This window comes from Pleurodeles waltl, chromosome 5, assembly GCF_031143425.1.
Source record: "Pleurodeles waltl isolate 20211129_DDA chromosome 5, aPleWal1.hap1.20221129, whole genome shotgun sequence".
Lineage (NCBI taxonomy): Eukaryota > Metazoa > Chordata > Amphibia > Caudata > Salamandridae > Pleurodeles > Pleurodeles waltl.
The window spans coordinates 122,855,637-122,872,893 of NC_090444.1; the positions used below are offsets into that span (position 1 = coordinate 122,855,637).

General features: G+C 40.2%; 1 protein-coding gene across 1 annotated transcript in view; it reads left to right on the forward strand.

The window, feature by feature from the left end:
- The window catches only part of EXTL3 (exostosin like glycosyltransferase 3), a 211,961-nt gene extending 200,791 nt beyond the window's left edge, over nt 1-11,170 (forward strand). Inside the window, exons 5-6 of the mRNA XM_069233782.1 lie at nt 3,830-3,958; nt 7,494-11,170. Of these exons, the coding sequence (XP_069089883.1) occupies nt 3,830-3,958; nt 7,494-7,703 (339 nt within the window). The 3' untranslated portion in view covers nt 7,704-11,170. The remainder of the gene's footprint in view (nt 1-3,829; nt 3,959-7,493) is intronic.
- The last annotated feature ends 6,087 nt before the right edge of the window (nt 11,171-17,257 follow it).

The following is a 17,257-nucleotide window of genomic DNA, read 5'->3' on the forward strand; positions in this document are numbered from 1 at the left end:
ATTTATTTTCATGGAATCTCTTAAGGAAATAACAGTGGCAATGTGTATGTTTTTACAAGCCAGGTGCTGCCTTTGGAGACACTGGTAGCACAGGGGCTAAGAATCTTGAACTCTCTCAACCTGGTCTAGATAAAATTAAGAATAGAAATAAAAAAAATTGTACCTTGCACACAGCTATTGGGGGTAAAGGCAGAATTTCAGCATTTTGCCCCAAACACCAAAATACTTGAAGGGAAACAGCTTGATCACATATAACAACTTTGACCTGTCCTTATTGGTTACAACCAAAGTAGAGATCATTTAGGAAGTGAGTGAAGTGACCCGTTACTTTGGCCGGGGCTGTCCTACTTTGATTGAGGCGGGTAGGATTCCTGCCACATTTTAAGGATTATCACTGTCCGATGCATTAAGACTTACTGAGTGTACATGGCCAAAGCTAAACGTCGTTACAACTCCCTGGAAAAGGTATGGCATCGGTGCCAAGTGCTCTTTCCAGAACGACCTACAGACTCTCCATAAAAGGCTACAAAATGTATTTAAAAGATTCACTCAGACTACTTTGTCTCTAGAATTGAAGCTGAAGTTAACTTTTCCAGAGGTGTTTGTTGTAGTAAAAAGACATAATGGAGCCTTACGCCACTGCTGTATCTATTCTCCTTTGACTGAGCTTTACAGTATTTTTATGAATATTATTTAGAAACATTTCCAAAAAGCTGGCTTTTTTTGACATTATGTCCATGTCTCCTTCTCTAAGGAGCTCATCCCTTTTCTCGTCTTCCTTCACAATCTTAGTCGGCTTTTAATCGGTTTTACTACTTCTTTGGCTCAACGTATAAAATCTGGCTCACCACAGCGCATCCCCGCCAAGTCCCCATCCTCACTAGGGCCCTGAGCACTGTTGCCCCTGTCCTCAATTTCCTGAGTAACTCACTTTTGTCACTACAGTTCCAAGAGGTCAGTGGTAATGCCTTACATGAAGAAAAAGTCTGCTGACCCCAAAATCCTAAGCAATTTCAGACCTCTCTCTGAACACTTCACTGCCAGAATTCTATACAAATATGTCCCTTATCAAATCCTCACTTTCATCAAAACTAATCCTTTATCAGATCGTGCTCAGTCTAGATTCCGACCAGTTAATGGCACTTAGGTAGCGTTACTTACTGTTGCAGATGATGTATGGCTGAGTCTGATCAAGGAGGCAGAGATTTTAGTGTTAGACGTAGGAGTGCACCAGGATTACAGCAATACAACCCCCACACACACCCAGCCCTCAGAGCCAGAGTTTATTGTGACTGAAGACGTTGGCCATCTTGAAAATGCACAAAGTGTGTAGGGTTGCCCCTGGGAACTTTTACCCCATTGGTTAGGGCACGTCCATGCATCATTCCCACCCACTAGCTAGTGCCAGACATAAATGTGGGTACCCACTTCAGAACACTTTCTGGACCTGCAGAAGATCGGAAAAGGACTGGACCTGCTTTCTGTGACCCGAGAGGAGCCCTAAAAGACTAGACTTGCTCCTTCTTCAAACCCAAGTTAAAGATGTGGACTCATAGGGTCATAAGCCTGACCTGTTGGAGCTACAAGGATACATGCCAACATGCCACAAGATGCCTTTTCCTGGAAGTACCTAGCTAACCAGTGGCAACTGGAACTGGACTGGACCCAGCTGATGGCCTTTGCCTGACACCCTCTAAGTGCCTCCTCTGCACTCGGAGGGGGAGGGGGCTGGGGGGGGAACGGTTAGAAGTGTTTTTCAGTGGTGGATTGGGACTTAAACGACTAAGTCAGAAGGTAGAATCTTTGACCAGGACAAGCCTTGTTAATGTGTCTGATCCTCGCTCCGTTGCGGTCAGCCTCAAATTAAGCCTAAGGTCGTGGTCTACAGCGATCATTGGCACTTTGTGCTCTTTGGCACTATTTGTATTTACAACTTTAAAAATGAATATCCCTGGTTCCCCTTATTTATTTATTTGTAATCTCAGTGTCATTTTGTTTCCTAGATTTAACTCTATTTTTCCAGTTTGGTTTGGGATGTTTGTTTTGCATTTTGACTTCATTACTGTTTTGGTACCGCATTAGTACTTTACACATTGCCCTAAGTTAAGCCTGACTGCTCTGTTATAGCTGCCAGTAGCTTGAGCTCAGGTTAATTTAGAAAGTCTGAGGGTCACCTTGATAAGGGTTGCATGATAGACACCCACCCCAAATTTTAATCCAGGTTCATTTACAATCCTTATCAGCATAAACCGTCTCATCTTTGATCCCCCACAATCTGTTTGTCATTCTTTTTATCCCTAGCACCAGGCTAAGTAACAGGACACTTTGCAAGAGTTCTTCGTTCACATACTGAGAGGAAATAAAAAATATTTTGAGGGTGATGGGAAGGTGGGCAGGTTAGTGAAACAGCACCAGAGTACCAAATCCTGTTCGTTTTGTCCTTTTTACTTGAACATTGTAGATATTCAGAAAGTGTTTGAAGTTGAAATTTATGAAGCAGTTTTTGTCACAATTCGTGTTTTTCGGTAGGAATGTGACTGTTACTGCTTGAAAATATGCTGGGTGGGCAGTTTGATTTCTTTTGACGCTATAGAAGAGCACATTAAACAGATGCTATTTCCAAAGTGTATTGTTTTTGTTGCATCTAATTACATTTTTTTATCAAGATGATATTAAGCCAAATCATGATACCTTACAAACTGAGAATATAAATAAAATCGCTTTTAATAAACAGCGCACAAAGAAGGCTTAAAAATCAAAAAAGTTAATTGTGAACAGCATGAAAAACTGTGAGGCTCTTTTACCACCTATGGTAGGCAGTGATGAGTGGGAAATGCGTAGCTTGGTGGGCTGCACTTTAAAACCTCTTTATTCTGACCGCGTGATGTATCCTAGATGCAAGTAGACTATCTTCGCATATGTGCAGCTGTACTTTGCATCTCTAGCAAACCAAATCTACCAGAGTTATTCTTAATCAAGTGACAGTCTTGGAACATTCACAGATCCCACACGCATCAGAGATTTCATGAGTATCTTGTCAGTGAAGCATCCTTCCTGCTTCTAGTAACCCCTGAAAGACATACTCTGCCTATAGTAGACACTAAATTACTTCTTCACAAGTGAATCTGGTAGATGCTGTGACTGCCTAATTAATGCTTCAGATGAACACCCAAATCAAGCTTGCAGTATTCCTTAGGTAGTCTGTGGATGTCTGTCCAATGTGGAATTCATCATTCACAGCCTACATTTAATGCATTATTGAAAATTTTAAGGAGCTACTTTTTTTTTTTATTTTTTATTCTAACGCGTTGTCTAGCAATACACACAAATCACACACCATTCAAGCAGCATCATCTGAAGTCAGTGGCGCGAAGTGTCTTGAGAATGAGATTTCGATCTCCTAGTGAGGGTCTCTGCACACAGTGCTGAGTAGCAGAATTATTTTTTTTAACATAATGACTTGAAAAATCATACTGACATCACAGAAACGCACATATTCTTTACACACCATTCTAGTGCTATGTATTATAATTATGTTTTTAATAAAATAAGTTTTTCTTACAGAACGACATTGTGAACATAGGTAAATTAGGAATAGAGAAAAGCCCAAATTACTCTTTTGTTAGACCAAATTCTTATGTTGGATAAAAGTTTTCCAGTACTCCGAAAAATAGAAGTAAAGCCCAAATTCACAAAATACTAGACAAAATGTTTTTAATTTTCTGTGTATTATACATTAAGTAAATATGATATGGGTTATTTTGAAATATAATTGTAATTGCACAGTAATATTTGTAAATAATGGACGTTTTCTTTCTGGTTTCTTTAGTACTATGCCTACCTTTACTCCTACGTGATGCCACAAGCCATCAGGGACATGGTAGACGAGTACATCAACTGTGAGGATATTGCCATGAACTTTCTGGTCTCTCATATTACAAGAAAACCACCCATCAAGGTAATGTGCAACATGATTCGATTTTATTTCTTATGTAGTAAATATTTTTGGTGAGAATTCCTGTCATTTAACTGTTTTCAGTAGTTTTCTTTGTTTCATATGCCAAGCCATGGAGCTTTATTCATTTGATCCTTGTAGCTAGAATGATCTTGAAATAAGCAATTCAAAAATGGCATGCTATCAGCTCATTATTTACACAGTATCACAGTGATCTTGCCCGACTGTAAAAGTTGTGCACTTTTTGCTTTTCTCAGTTAATAAAACCGCCAGCTGATTAAATTGAAAAACTAAATTGGTAACCCGTGAAATTTGAATCATTCAATAGAACGGTTCAGTTTAAGCATCTGCTTTTATCAGGAAACTTGTACATAGTCCATCGTTTTCAGAGAATCTTCTTTTAAAGTGCAGGCATTTCTGAATGTTGAATCTGCTTTGAAATCTAAACACACTTGGTGCTACCTTGCACAACTAACTAAAAAACATAAACTAGGTATTACTTAAGTTAAACATGTAAACACAATAGCTTATCACACCTATTTGTTTTTTTTTAAAGTTAAATATTGTTAATGAACACCTCTTCCAGGCATGGTCTTTGTTTTTAAATCATAGTGAAAATGTAATTGTATCATCAATTCAAAACTAGGCAAAATAGTATTCTCTAATTTACAACATTCAAATTCAGCTGTAAGGAAATCACTACATAATACTTATATTTCTTTTACTGAAGGTTTTACTCTAGTAAACACTTATTAGAGTAAAACCTTCAGTAATAGAAATACAAGTATTACAGTGTGATCTTTTGAACTTCTTGTTTTTAACTTCTAGTGAATACGTAATTGTGTCAAAAATTCAAAACCATGCAGAATAGTATTCTCGAATTTACCACATTCAAATTCAGCTGTACTTTAATTTAGCTTTACATTAATAAAACCTTCAGTAAAAAAATACAAGAATTACGTAGTGATTTCCATAAGCTGAATTTGAATGTGGGTAAATTAGTGAATACTGTTCTGCCTAGTTTAAGTTTTTTGACACAGTTACATAATGACTAGGAGTTAAAAACAAGGACTAAGATCACACCATAATACTTGGATTTCGTTTACTGAAGGTTTTGGTCTAGTAGTATATCGTCATCTTAAAGTACTTAAATATAGTGGCCACATCTCCACACCTGCTTTAGCCCTAACCCCTCGATTTACATTGTGTTTTATCTTGCTATATTGGTGGCTAATTCATTTGGGTCTGGTAAGTATAGCCACATCTTGATAAGATCTCATCTGTCATCAGAATATGTTAACATTGTCACCTCTGCTCTCTCTCCACCAGTGAGTGGCTGGATAGTTTGACAGTTGGATCAGTTTCAAAGCTTTGTGTTGGAAAACAACTGAGCGCCCCAAATTGAGCTCTGAATGCTGTATTACATTTGTTTTACACAGGTATTAAAAGCACAGACATCCAGTTCTGTTTAACATCCCACAATACTGGATCTGTCTAGAGTGATTCACTTGAGTGGCCCTGGTCGGATCAGTGTCTCAAAGTGGTTTGTCTGGTTTTTGTAAAATCCCCAATTCCAAGGTTTCCAAGGGAAGAGATATTGTTAAAAATGACAACTTTATTAATAAGTGTCCTGTACCTTCTCATGCTTTCTATATGCAGTGCCGAGCCTTTAATGTTATATTCGGTTATCGGCCTAAGTGTTTCAGACACTTTATTCATTAACTTAGTGACCCTCTCAGTGACCGGCACCTGTCCTCGTCAGATGTACTGAAGACCTCCATAGACACTCCAGTAAAATATTTCCAAAAAGCAGTTTTCTGATGAATCATCCGTCATGGTTAAGCGAGGGATTACCGTTTCTCCTCAGTCCCTCATGCCAGTCATTTTTCTAAATCCTCTGACTATCCATTAAAGATATGAATCGTTTTCCCCATACACTGATTGCATCTGGGCAGCTATTAAAAATATTTAGACAGAAATTGTTCTCCCTTTCGTAATCTTGGGAAACAGTGCCAGAACATTTAAGGCTACAAAAACACTCAACACGCAAACCAAAAGAGCATCTAAATGGTAAATGCCTGCCTAGCTCGCTGTTGCACAATCAGCATCGCTCCTTAAGTTACATTATCACAGGGGGGACCATCTTCTTTATGTCCTATGTAGTTGACTGAAGTAAAACATTTTCTGGCATGGGAATTTCAAAAAGTTGTTTCCAGCAATTTATACATTCAGGTTCTTCTTTAAATATGGCTCAATGTGTATATCGCATCCCATTTACTGTTAATTGTATTCATGCAAGGTGTCAATAACCTTAATTTGTAAGAATTTGTGTTATGTTTTGACTGATAAGTATTGGTCTTTTGAGAAAAAGAACAGAATATGTTAATTAAACAACATCCATGAAGGCTTATCTCTTCCTGAAGAAGCCCATCACTACCAATGCTGCAGAGATAAAGCTATTTGATCAAGTCTCAGATATTAGAATCCAAACCCCACTTCAATTATTGCCACCTTCATAAACCCCAAGACAACCTTGACACCATTCCATCCTCACACGCAGTACTGTGTGAGTCACAGGATATGGAAAACATGAAAAGATATACAGAAGCTTTGACCATGCACATTCTTGCACGCTATTTAATTTTGGACCAAATCTAAATTAGTGACAAATTTATTTTCCTTCTATTTTGACCACCTTTAACCATGACTTAGGTAAGGGCTTCCATTTACCCACATGTAACTTGTATCGTAAGAGCAGCTAGAGTCATCAGTTTACCATAAGACTGGGCCTTCCAATCAGATAAAATTGTAAGGCCCTCGTCATAACAGTTTCTTCTGAAGCACACAGTAGTCTCTTACGAGATAGGGGGGTGATGAAGCTTCACTACATCTTACTAATGGATGTTAGCTGCTTCACTTGAAACAATAGCTCCCCTACATTTGTAAAAACGGTTCGTTGAACTATAGTAGTGCTCAATAAGCTCCTCACAGTTTTTTAAATATATTTTCTAAAGATCAGGGGAATGTGAAAGGATGATTCTTAATGAATTTAATGCTCTTCAACCAGAGAAGCTAGCTTCCATTTTTTAGATTGATGTCACCATGAAGGCCTGATTTACAGTTTGTTTCAGCTTAAATGGTGTCTACTCTGAGCTATGGTTGAAAAATTTCTCATTATAGTGCTTTACCAAAAATATTCTTTGTGGAAGAAGCCAACGTAACAAGCACAAAATAGAGTTTGATATCCTTGTGGCTTTTAAACTGAAAAATCCATGAATTGTATTTACATATTTGGTAGGCAGGAAGCGATAGATAACCATTAGAGAGCAATTACTCGTTAATTGATTCATGGTTTATATATTGATATATATATATTTTTTTTTAGGATTTAGGAGACTAATAGTCAAAACCTTGGGTTGCGATTCTGGTGTTTAATTGAACTGAAATATATGAAGCATCACTAGTGTAGAGTATCAGTAATCTGCTGTGCTCTTACTGACAAATCCCCCTCTTTTAATCTGTGCTCTTTTCTTTTCAGGTAACATCACGCTGGACCTTCCGCTGTCCGGGCTGCCCTCAGGCTCTCTCGCATGATGACTCTCATTTCCACGAGCGGCACAAATGCATTAACTTCTTTGTTAAGGTATATGGGTACATGCCACTTCTGTACACCCAGTTCCGCGTAGACTCTGTTCTTTTCAAGACACGTCTGCCACACGATAAGACAAAATGCTTCAAATTTATCTAGAGAACTGACAAAACCTTGCAAGAAAACCTATGGAAATATGTGTGGGTTTGGCAGCCTGGCCAGGGCAATCAGAAAAGTTTACATCAAGTAATCACTGGAGGCATCTTTGCAAAGGACTGGGTCTACAAATGGTCAAATATTTCTGTCAGAGGAACTAACTGACTTGAGGAACTTTGCACATGTTCATGGACCCTCATACAAAATCAAGTGGGTACTTTGGCTAACAAAAAAAATTGTGACTTTAGCCAAGGTTCATAATGTTGATAGACATTACGTTCAACATGCAGGTGTGTTAGATTTGCCTCACATGGCTTTTTAACTTTTTGTCAGTCAGTGTCTTGTGTATTTCAGAATGAGCGAAATGTATTTGGAAATCAGGTAGGACATTTGTAATGATGAGACCATTGAAGAAGGTGTCATGGTTTTCAGAAACTTATGCTCAACAAAAATCCTCCCCTGAAATGCAAGAGGGGCACTTTTCATAAACCTTTCACCACCATTTTGTGATCCCTTTTTTTTTTTAGCCAGCATGATGTCAAGATTTAGAGCGGAAACTAAAACACTGACTGCTTTTAACTTTGCCCCTTATTACTTCTTCTTATATGGCTCTAAAATATTATCTCTTCACCCTTCTCTGATATGCACAGTAATGTTGTCAGCCCATATCTGTGTAATGAATAAGTACTTACCTGTTTTGCTAAACCCACCAGTTATGGAACTCAAAGCACAGTGGGGACAATTCCCCACGTCTTCCGTTTGTGTGTTAATCTTGGGAGCTTCCTGTGACTGGTGTTTGGACTTGCCAGGTCGCAGGGAGTCTTAATTTATCAGGTGCTCAAAATGCCTGAAATGCCAGGCCATAAAATGCCTATTTCTTATTTTAAGGTGTCGAATATGGTACTATAGTAGTTTAACATGTCTTCAACTCTGTTGTGAAGTTTTTAACTGCATAAAAATGCATTTTTGTAAAGAATTTGAAAATTGAGGGCCCAGCTTGACTTCTCATCGATCATGACAAAATAAAGCAGTATTCTGCATGAAAATAGTTACATGAGTCACTTTAACTAGATTAGGTTATTTCATCTGTTTTAGAATAGGACACCTCATCCGCCCCATGCTCCCCGTGACTTGATAGTAGCACTTTGCTAAAAAAAAAAATGAAGAGGATCCAAGTTAGCCTGTAGAAATTTTGCTGCTGATTTTTATTTGGATGGGGAGGCCAGGGGAAGGGGGTGAATGACCTTGCCCATGTGGGCAGATTGTGGTTGTCAATTTCTCAAGAGCTGCTGTCTTCATGTCTAAATAAACGTGGTATCTTTCAGGAAACTGTACCTACTAACATGCTCAGTGAAGGCCTAGGGTGCATGCATGTGGGCTTAGCTTTTCAGTGCAGGTTACCTGTGGCTTCTCCAGATCCCAAGACATGACTTAGTTTCATTTTGCACGAGCGTGGATACTGCTTACATTGGATATGACTGCACTTTGACTTGGGATGGAGACGAATTGCCACTGCTAGAAATCACAACAGGGAAGAAGCGAACAGTATACTGGATTGATGACTGATTCATACACCACAGTAGGATGGCACACTCAGTTGTTCAACTTGTGCAGTTGAAAGAAGGTAGGGCCTGTAGAAATACATTGGAATTTAGAGTAAATTGATCCCCGCTACAGCTCCCAAGCTGAAGGTGGATTCTTCGGGAAGCAGTTGCATGGATGTGCCCGGCAAGCACTTCTGTTCAGAATTCATATTCGGGAGCCCATAGTCAACCACAAACCACCTCCCATTTTGCCAAAGCACAAAACATGTCAACAGCCACCAGTATGGGAAAACTAACATATGCCTCAGTCCTATGAGCATTTACTTGCCTTAAACCTAAAAAGAGTCTACAAAGATCTGCAGAAAAAGCAAAAGGAAGAACTGACAGCACAAGCAGCAGCACTGTTCAGAGGTTACTCAGCAGAAGTTCGTAACAAATAAAGAATACTCCTAATATATAATTTATTGTGTAGAGTTTGCATCTACTTCACTGCTGTAATTGTCTGCACACTACCTGGGGCTAAACCTGTTGTGAAAACGCTATACTGGACACTGATATTTCTAATGCCTTTGAGATTGCAGCTCCTGTGCACTTATTGGGTTTCTTTTTCTCCTACTTGCCCTTAGCAAAATTCCTGTCTTCACCACAACACACTGCTCTCATGGATAAATTATGCAGGTTTGTTTAACCTTTCTAAGGGATAATGTTACATTGTTCTGCAATTTTGTACAGTGACGACAGTATGTATCCCACGCCCTGCCCGCCTGTACTTTTAAATAAGATTGTTCAAAATAACTCAAATGGGAGCAATGTTTGTAAAGCAGCAGTTCTGACTAGTCGACTTTGTGTTATTTTGCAACACATAAAAATAATTAAACATCCGCATGGCCATTGTGCTAGCATGGAGCAAAAATATGCTAGATTGATCTAGCCTTCTAATTCCCAGTATTTTATACTAGCTATTTCTACTCGCTGGCCCACTTGGTGAAGGTGGGAGGGTCTTGCCATCCAAAATGTATAAGCATTATAGTAGGACATTTTCTGATCTTGCATTTACTTGCTGTAGTCTACAGATTCTATCTATGGAGTAGGATAAATTAGAAAATCTGAGTGTTCCTGTTCTGTGTTTTAGTTTGAGTAAATCAGCAGAGGTGAATGGTCTGCGATGCCACCAATCCTAGATCGGAGAACTTATAGGATTGATGGCTAAAAGACAGACAAACTTTTATTCAAGCATTCCTGCTGTATCAAAAAAAAAAAAAAGTTTTTAAGCCTACAGCACACCCTTATTTGGGTCTTAGGAGTAATTGATGTGTTTAAAAATCCTTTAGCATTGCATGAGGATCTAAGACACATTGCAAGTACGGTTTTTGCAATCGCATTGTGGGGAAAGTTTGTTGATTGTCAATTCAAATCATTTACCATCTCTGTGTTTAAAACCATCACACTATCTAATATAGTTTATGTTGTAAAGAATATTTTTCTTTAGACTTTTTTTCTTTTCCCAGACTCGTTGCCTAAAACACCTTTAATTTTCAACACACCCAAAAGCCTAAATTGGTACTGGATAGTTTTATTATTTAGTTGTGCATTTTAAGACAAATATGCTGATTGCCTGAGAATTTGGTGATCACTTCTCTGGAAGCTAAAGATTTACAGATTGGGAAAAACTACCTGCTTTACAAGACACTTGTGTAAGGAATACTGAGTGGCGCACAAATGAAAGAGATTGTGACTCAAAGTAGTAGAATTGTTAGTGTTCTGTAGCGTGTACCCACAGCAGGCATATACAATGTGCGTTATTTTCCATGTGCAATGTGCTGATCACTCACTCCTCAGGGAGTTTGAGCTTTGTTTTCTGTACCCTTCAAGTTCTTCAGTAATGCAATGTGTAATAAAAATGAGGTTTTGTAAAGAAAGAAAAAAGTATTGTTCATACTTTGTTTGCAGAGAATATTTTGGGTCCAGGGGGCATCATGCACATTCATTTAATTACTTATTTCTGGTCACCCCTGCAGTTATCCCGCAAATGATTTCATCTGGACACATTGAATAGTGGTGTGTATTGCGTGCACTTATTCTTTCCCAGAACAAATGTCCTGTCTTCTCTCATGCTGCCTTTCTCAAGCACTAATGTGATACCATGTTCCCTTCCTCCATTTACTCCAGTGTGTGCTGTGGGTCCCCCTGCCCACAGGCTCTTAGGCGTCTCCTCACTGCTACATTTGCAACTCCACGCACAGTGCACTTTGTCTCTCATTGACATTTATTCTCTTTCTAGTTTCCTTTTCCTCTCTGTCTGCCCCCTTACACTGCCTTTCCTAACCTGATTGAATTGTAGTCTGTCTAGCTGTGTCCCACATTGGAGAATTTCGGTGCATTGAGGTTAATCCTCATTATGAAGAGTTTTTACCACAATTTCACGATGCTGGCATTCATTAAAACAAGCTGATCTTTTGCTTTTCCCGGTGCTTGTTGCTGAAAGGAAAAAAGTTGTTGCCGATGCTAAACAGCATCTGCAAAACAAATGACTGTCCACCAGTGTGATGACTTACACAGGGATATGCTTATATGTGTGTGATGAAAACTGCAGCAGTCTGTGGCTTTTTTGTTTTTGTTTTAATGAGCAACTGCATACCTCCAAGTAGTAGGAGCAGCTAAAAGAGATGGGTGAGTAAGGATCTGGCGGGGGTGTAAATGAAAAGAAAAAAGCTGAGCAGGACGTGTAGGGGAGAGAATGTAAGCAAGAAAACATATGCACTCTGTGAAGTCCTGAACAGGAAAGAAAAAAGTAGTTTCCTTAATGTAAGCAGTGGAAAGATCCAAGTGATCCAGTCAAAGGGATTGTAAAGAAGCCGTGCTCCAGGGGAAGCGAGAAATGCAATGAAGTGACCAAATTGAAATTGACATCGCCAACGAGTGGTAATCAATGGCTGACCCAAAGTCCACTATCAGTATTGTCCACAGTAGGACTTTCGACAAAAGATTGCAAACACTACCTGTAGGCAAGATATGAAAGTAGGAAACTACTGCAACTTTCTAATTAAGACTTAAACAAATTACCTCTGCTAGTCCCTTCACAACAAATTTATTTTTTTAGTTCTTTTTCGTTCTTTCTCTGTATGTTTGTTTATTCACAAAGCCTTCTGTTTTCTATGCTCTCATATGGACACTGGGTTTACACTTTTGAACCTATGGACCAAAAGGGATATTGGTATTTAACCCTACAAGAGTGTTAGAGGGTAGCCGAAAGAGGTAGGTAGGACAGTGTTGTTCCCCAAGTGACTGTTTCATGTTTCACCTTGCCATGCTCAAGAGAGATGGGACCAGGGACCACCATACTAAATTCCTGTTTGTAGTTTATGAAGCAAAATTCTTAAACTGTAAATGACTAATTACTTTCATGTAGTCAATACTGATTTGTGAAGCAGCAAGCAATTTTCCTCCAAATGGATTCCAGTAATCGTCATGGGAAAACTTTGTTTATCCAGTAAGCGGAAACCAGAAGTTGTAAAACGGAGGCTAAATATGTAATGGCTACACCCGTACCAAATGTCGTATGGTCAACTTTTTGTCTTCTTGCAGTCACTATTTGGTTGAAGTGTAACCCGTTACTGCCTGGTAGGACCTTTGTTTCTAATCTGTGAAGTGTTATCTGAACGTCTTTGCAGTCGTCATGTTCTCTATCCCTGCCTTCTATGCTACTGCTTATACCCCTGGAATGCATACAGTTGAAGCTCTCCTTGGTTTTGCTATCCTCCCTCAAAAGGGGGCTCAGAACCGAAAAGGGTCGCCAGACGATCCATTTCCTTCTTCCAACTATTTATGTTCATTTAAAGAGAAGGTTAAAACATCAGCTCTTGAACCTCTAGATGAATGTATAAAACCCTTGAACAGGTGTTTGTTTAATATATGACAACCAACAAAACTATGTTTTCTGTGAAATATTTTCCAACGACAGAAGCCACCACTCTTTAAACCAACTAAGTTTTAGCCTACTTAGCCACCTCTAACAACTGGGTAGCTTGAGACTTTATCTTGAAGCCATTCATTTCGCTCACTTTTGCTTCCTGTGAATTTCAGTGTCTTGAGAATCTTGGGCAGCTTGCACATAAGGATTTCTTATGTTCTCATGCATTGGATCTTTCATAGATTCTCATGGTTAACTCATTCCCTGCTGCTGAGCTGGGGCTTCCACAATAACCTTACATTAGTAACACCGAGAAAAGTCCCTTGGAAACCATATGAAAACCTTACTTTTTATCAACCCATTTTCCACCTTAGAAAAGACCCAAGCTTCAGCCAGGGAGATGAGTACAATGACCTCCACGCCCATCATATGAGGTTCCATAATTCATGTCTCTACCACACGTCATGTGAAAAGGAGTCCTGATCAGAGCTCTGCTCAGAGGTTTTCATTCCTTTGACTTTTCACAGTTTTTTCAGGATTACCTCTATACAGGAAACTGTGTTTTTAGAGCATTACTTCTGTCAGTAAAGAGGCAAAAGGAGAAATGTATTTGCCACATATGGCAGAATTACCTTTAAAAAGACTTTTAAGGAGTTTCAGTTCATATTGAAAAAAACAGGTTGTTTATGGATGATCTATAGCTTGAATAGATCTATTATTATTTTTCCTCTCCACAAACCAAAGGTGTGCCAAATTTGCTGGAATCGTGTAGCAAAAACACTGAGTGGCTAAGAAGGGCGGCACCTGAGGTGGCTTCAAAAGAAAAAGGCAAGTAGTCACCTATCATAGGGAATTTAGATCACAGCTCTTGCCTTGAAGTTAAGAAACCATAAAAGCAGTGCTTAGAGGGGGAGAAAGTGCCTCATAAATTGACACCTGAAGGAAAATCTACTTCAGGTCTTAAGGCTTCAAAGAAGTCCAGCAAGAAGACATCTCAAAGAATTAATCACCTGGCCCACACATCAGAAAGAAAAATATTTCTAAACCACTTCACACATCTTAGCACATAATCGTGCCATCACAGTCAGCCTTGTCAACTGCAGACGAGCTTCCACAGTCTGCAGTACTGTCAACAAGCTTGCCGACAACACCACCTTTGTCATTGGACATACTCCTTCCTGTCAATGCTTCCTTCGATAATTCCATTGTCAGTGGCACCTCATTCTACAGTACCATCTGAAGTGACCTTATCGATGACACCAAAGAGGAAAACTGTCTCTCTGCCTTTACTACCGGAAAAGAGAGCTTTGGCTTCTGCAGACACTTCAAGCAAGGTTCCATTGTAGTTGCCAGCTAAATTATTGGATACTGTAGGGGTAATAGTATGATGAAGGGCCTTTTGGAACATCAAGAAGCCTACCCCAACATAGAGTAAAGTGTTAGGATGATGAGGAAGAAAGGGGACCGGTATAATCATGAACATCACAAAAAAGAATACAGATATTTTCATGAGAAGGAATATCACTGGGGTTACTGACATCCACGTTACGATAGGCCTTAATGATGACTGTTATGCGAACTCTTAATACTAAAAAACATCTTGGTTAGTGTCTGTTGACCTGATTGACACTTGAATTTGATGAAGCAGAACTAATAAAATGTTCCCTCCAGTAAAATATAATGCAAAGGATGCCCTCCATCTCCTTTCAACCACCACCACAGTCTGCCACCCCCAAACCCACCTTCGCCGCAACTTCCACCCATCAACTCACATTCAAAGTGGGGACGTGGACTCGCGAATTTCAAAGAGGAAGAAGTACTTGAAGACTATTCGAGAAATATGTCTGATAAATTGGATGAATCTGTTGCTTCTACCACCAAAATACTGATCATGCCAGCGGCTGCTTCGACTCCTCATGACATCACCACTCTGGTGGAGAGGGTCTTGAAAGGGTTTGAAGTACCATTTTATCATAGAGACTGAGTTTCATATATGAAGCTGCATAGTAAAATCAGTCTCCATCCTAGACCACATCTAGAGGGAAGGAGTTAAAATCATGCAAATGCCAGTTTCTGTACTGGCCATAGTTCCCAGGCGATGCACCTGTGCGCCTAAGTGAAGACCCCTTGCACAGATCTGTGCAAAAATCCCTCTTTGTCATTGACAAACCCGCAAAACAAGGCAGAAAGATGAATATGTTTGGTAAAAGGGTGTCCACCTTACTGGAACATCTGTTAAAACGGATAATTCACTGGCAGTAGTCTGCTACTACTACTACTTTTGAATGTGGGTAAGCATGGCCCTGTACCTTAACCACATGTCACAAGAAAATAAAATAAGAAGCATTGGGTTACTCTACGAAGGATAAAGAGCTTTGGTGGCAATGATAGATGGTACAGTGGATGTGGCAAGCACTGGATTGAGACAGGTGGTAGGGGTGATTGTCATTTGACAACAAGGAGGGCTCCAATCAACCTTTTTCAGACAGGGATTGCAGTATGGTGCCTTTAATGTCAAGGGGCAGAGGACTGTCCTCCTTTATAGGCAAGAACCAGCTGTATCACTCTCTTACACCAACAATACTCTTCCCAGACAACCTATTATCGGCAGCCCTGCTACCCACCACATACATATCAACCACCTACTCTAAACAACAGCCTAGGAAGAAATCTGCTGTACAGATTAAGCAAGACTTCATGTCAACACTGACAGTCCGCTGGCTTCAGCTTCCTCACTTTCAAGTCCTGATCCTTGACCAGTACCTCTGCATCAGGGCCCCTGAAATGCAGGAGTTGAACGGTGCATCCGCCCTCTAGGGTGGGAGCTAAATGTGATGTCCACAGTCGAGCAGTCGTCACAGGAAGACTTCTTTGGCTTCTACCGCTGGGTCCTGCCTAGCGCACAGGGAGAGAGGCATTCCATGATCCCTGGAGGCAATACCCGTGAACACAGACTGCCTCTCCTGCTGCGGTGCTGTGGGGGGAGAGGAGTGCGGGAAACACTTCACCCACATGGGTAGATAAACAAAACCACTCACTACGCGCTGAAAAGTTAGCCACATTCTGAAGTGAAAGTGCCTGCAAGGGCTGAACTCTTGAGTCCCACAGCCAAGTCTGGGCAGCCAATCCCAGGATAACACTTGCGGGGAGTAGGGCAGAGTAGTCAGCAGGCCAGCACACAAAGGCAGATAACAAGTGGCACTCCCTCAAACATGTAAGAAGGCCAGCACAACCAGGCAAGAAGCGTTTCCTCCTGATAGCCCACCAGTGTCTAGTGTAACCCGAGTCGGGGAGCAGCTGGCAACAAGCAGAAAAGCAATCCAGGTGAGTCCTTTGTGCCACCCAGCAGATACAAGGCAGCAGGGCAACCACAGGAGAGCAGTCCAGATTAGTCCTTTTGCAGCTCAGCAGTTCTTCAACCAGAGGTTCACTCCCAGTTACAAAGTGCTCATGGGTAAGAACCCCTGTATTTATACTCAGAAAATGCCTTTGTTCAGGAGGTATCTTTATAAGGAGCCATTTCAAGTGAGACACAACACCCTTCCAACCCAACCCTGTCTCCAGGCATCAGTAGGGGGGTAATCATCCCATTGTGTCAGGGCAGGACACAGCCTATTCACATGTAAGGTGTGAACGTGCTCCCTCTCACCAGCCCAGGAAGATATTTAGTATGCAGATGCATTTCTGTCACACCCAGCCCCTCCTGTGTGATAGCTGTGGGGAAAGTATGCACCACATGGAGCTGTCACTTTGTCCCAGATGTGGATTGGAGTCAGGCTGCAAAGCACTAGAGTAATAAGCACAGAGAAATGCCCACTTTCTAAAAGTGGCATTTCCAAAATAGTAATTTAAAATTCACCTACACAGGCCTCAAAAATTCTACTCGTCCACTTACTATGGCAAGTCATAGTTTATCAGGTCGAGCTGTTTTTAGGACTTACTGGTCCCTTCTGGTGAGTTGACAAAGAACAGGTGTTCTGTTCATTAAGAAAGTGCAAGAGTTATAAAGATGCATTTAAATCTTGTGATCTCTTCACAGTATCTCTGTATTCAGAGACAGAGGTCAAAAGTCAGTTTGTCCTACAATTAATTTTCCTTCTGAC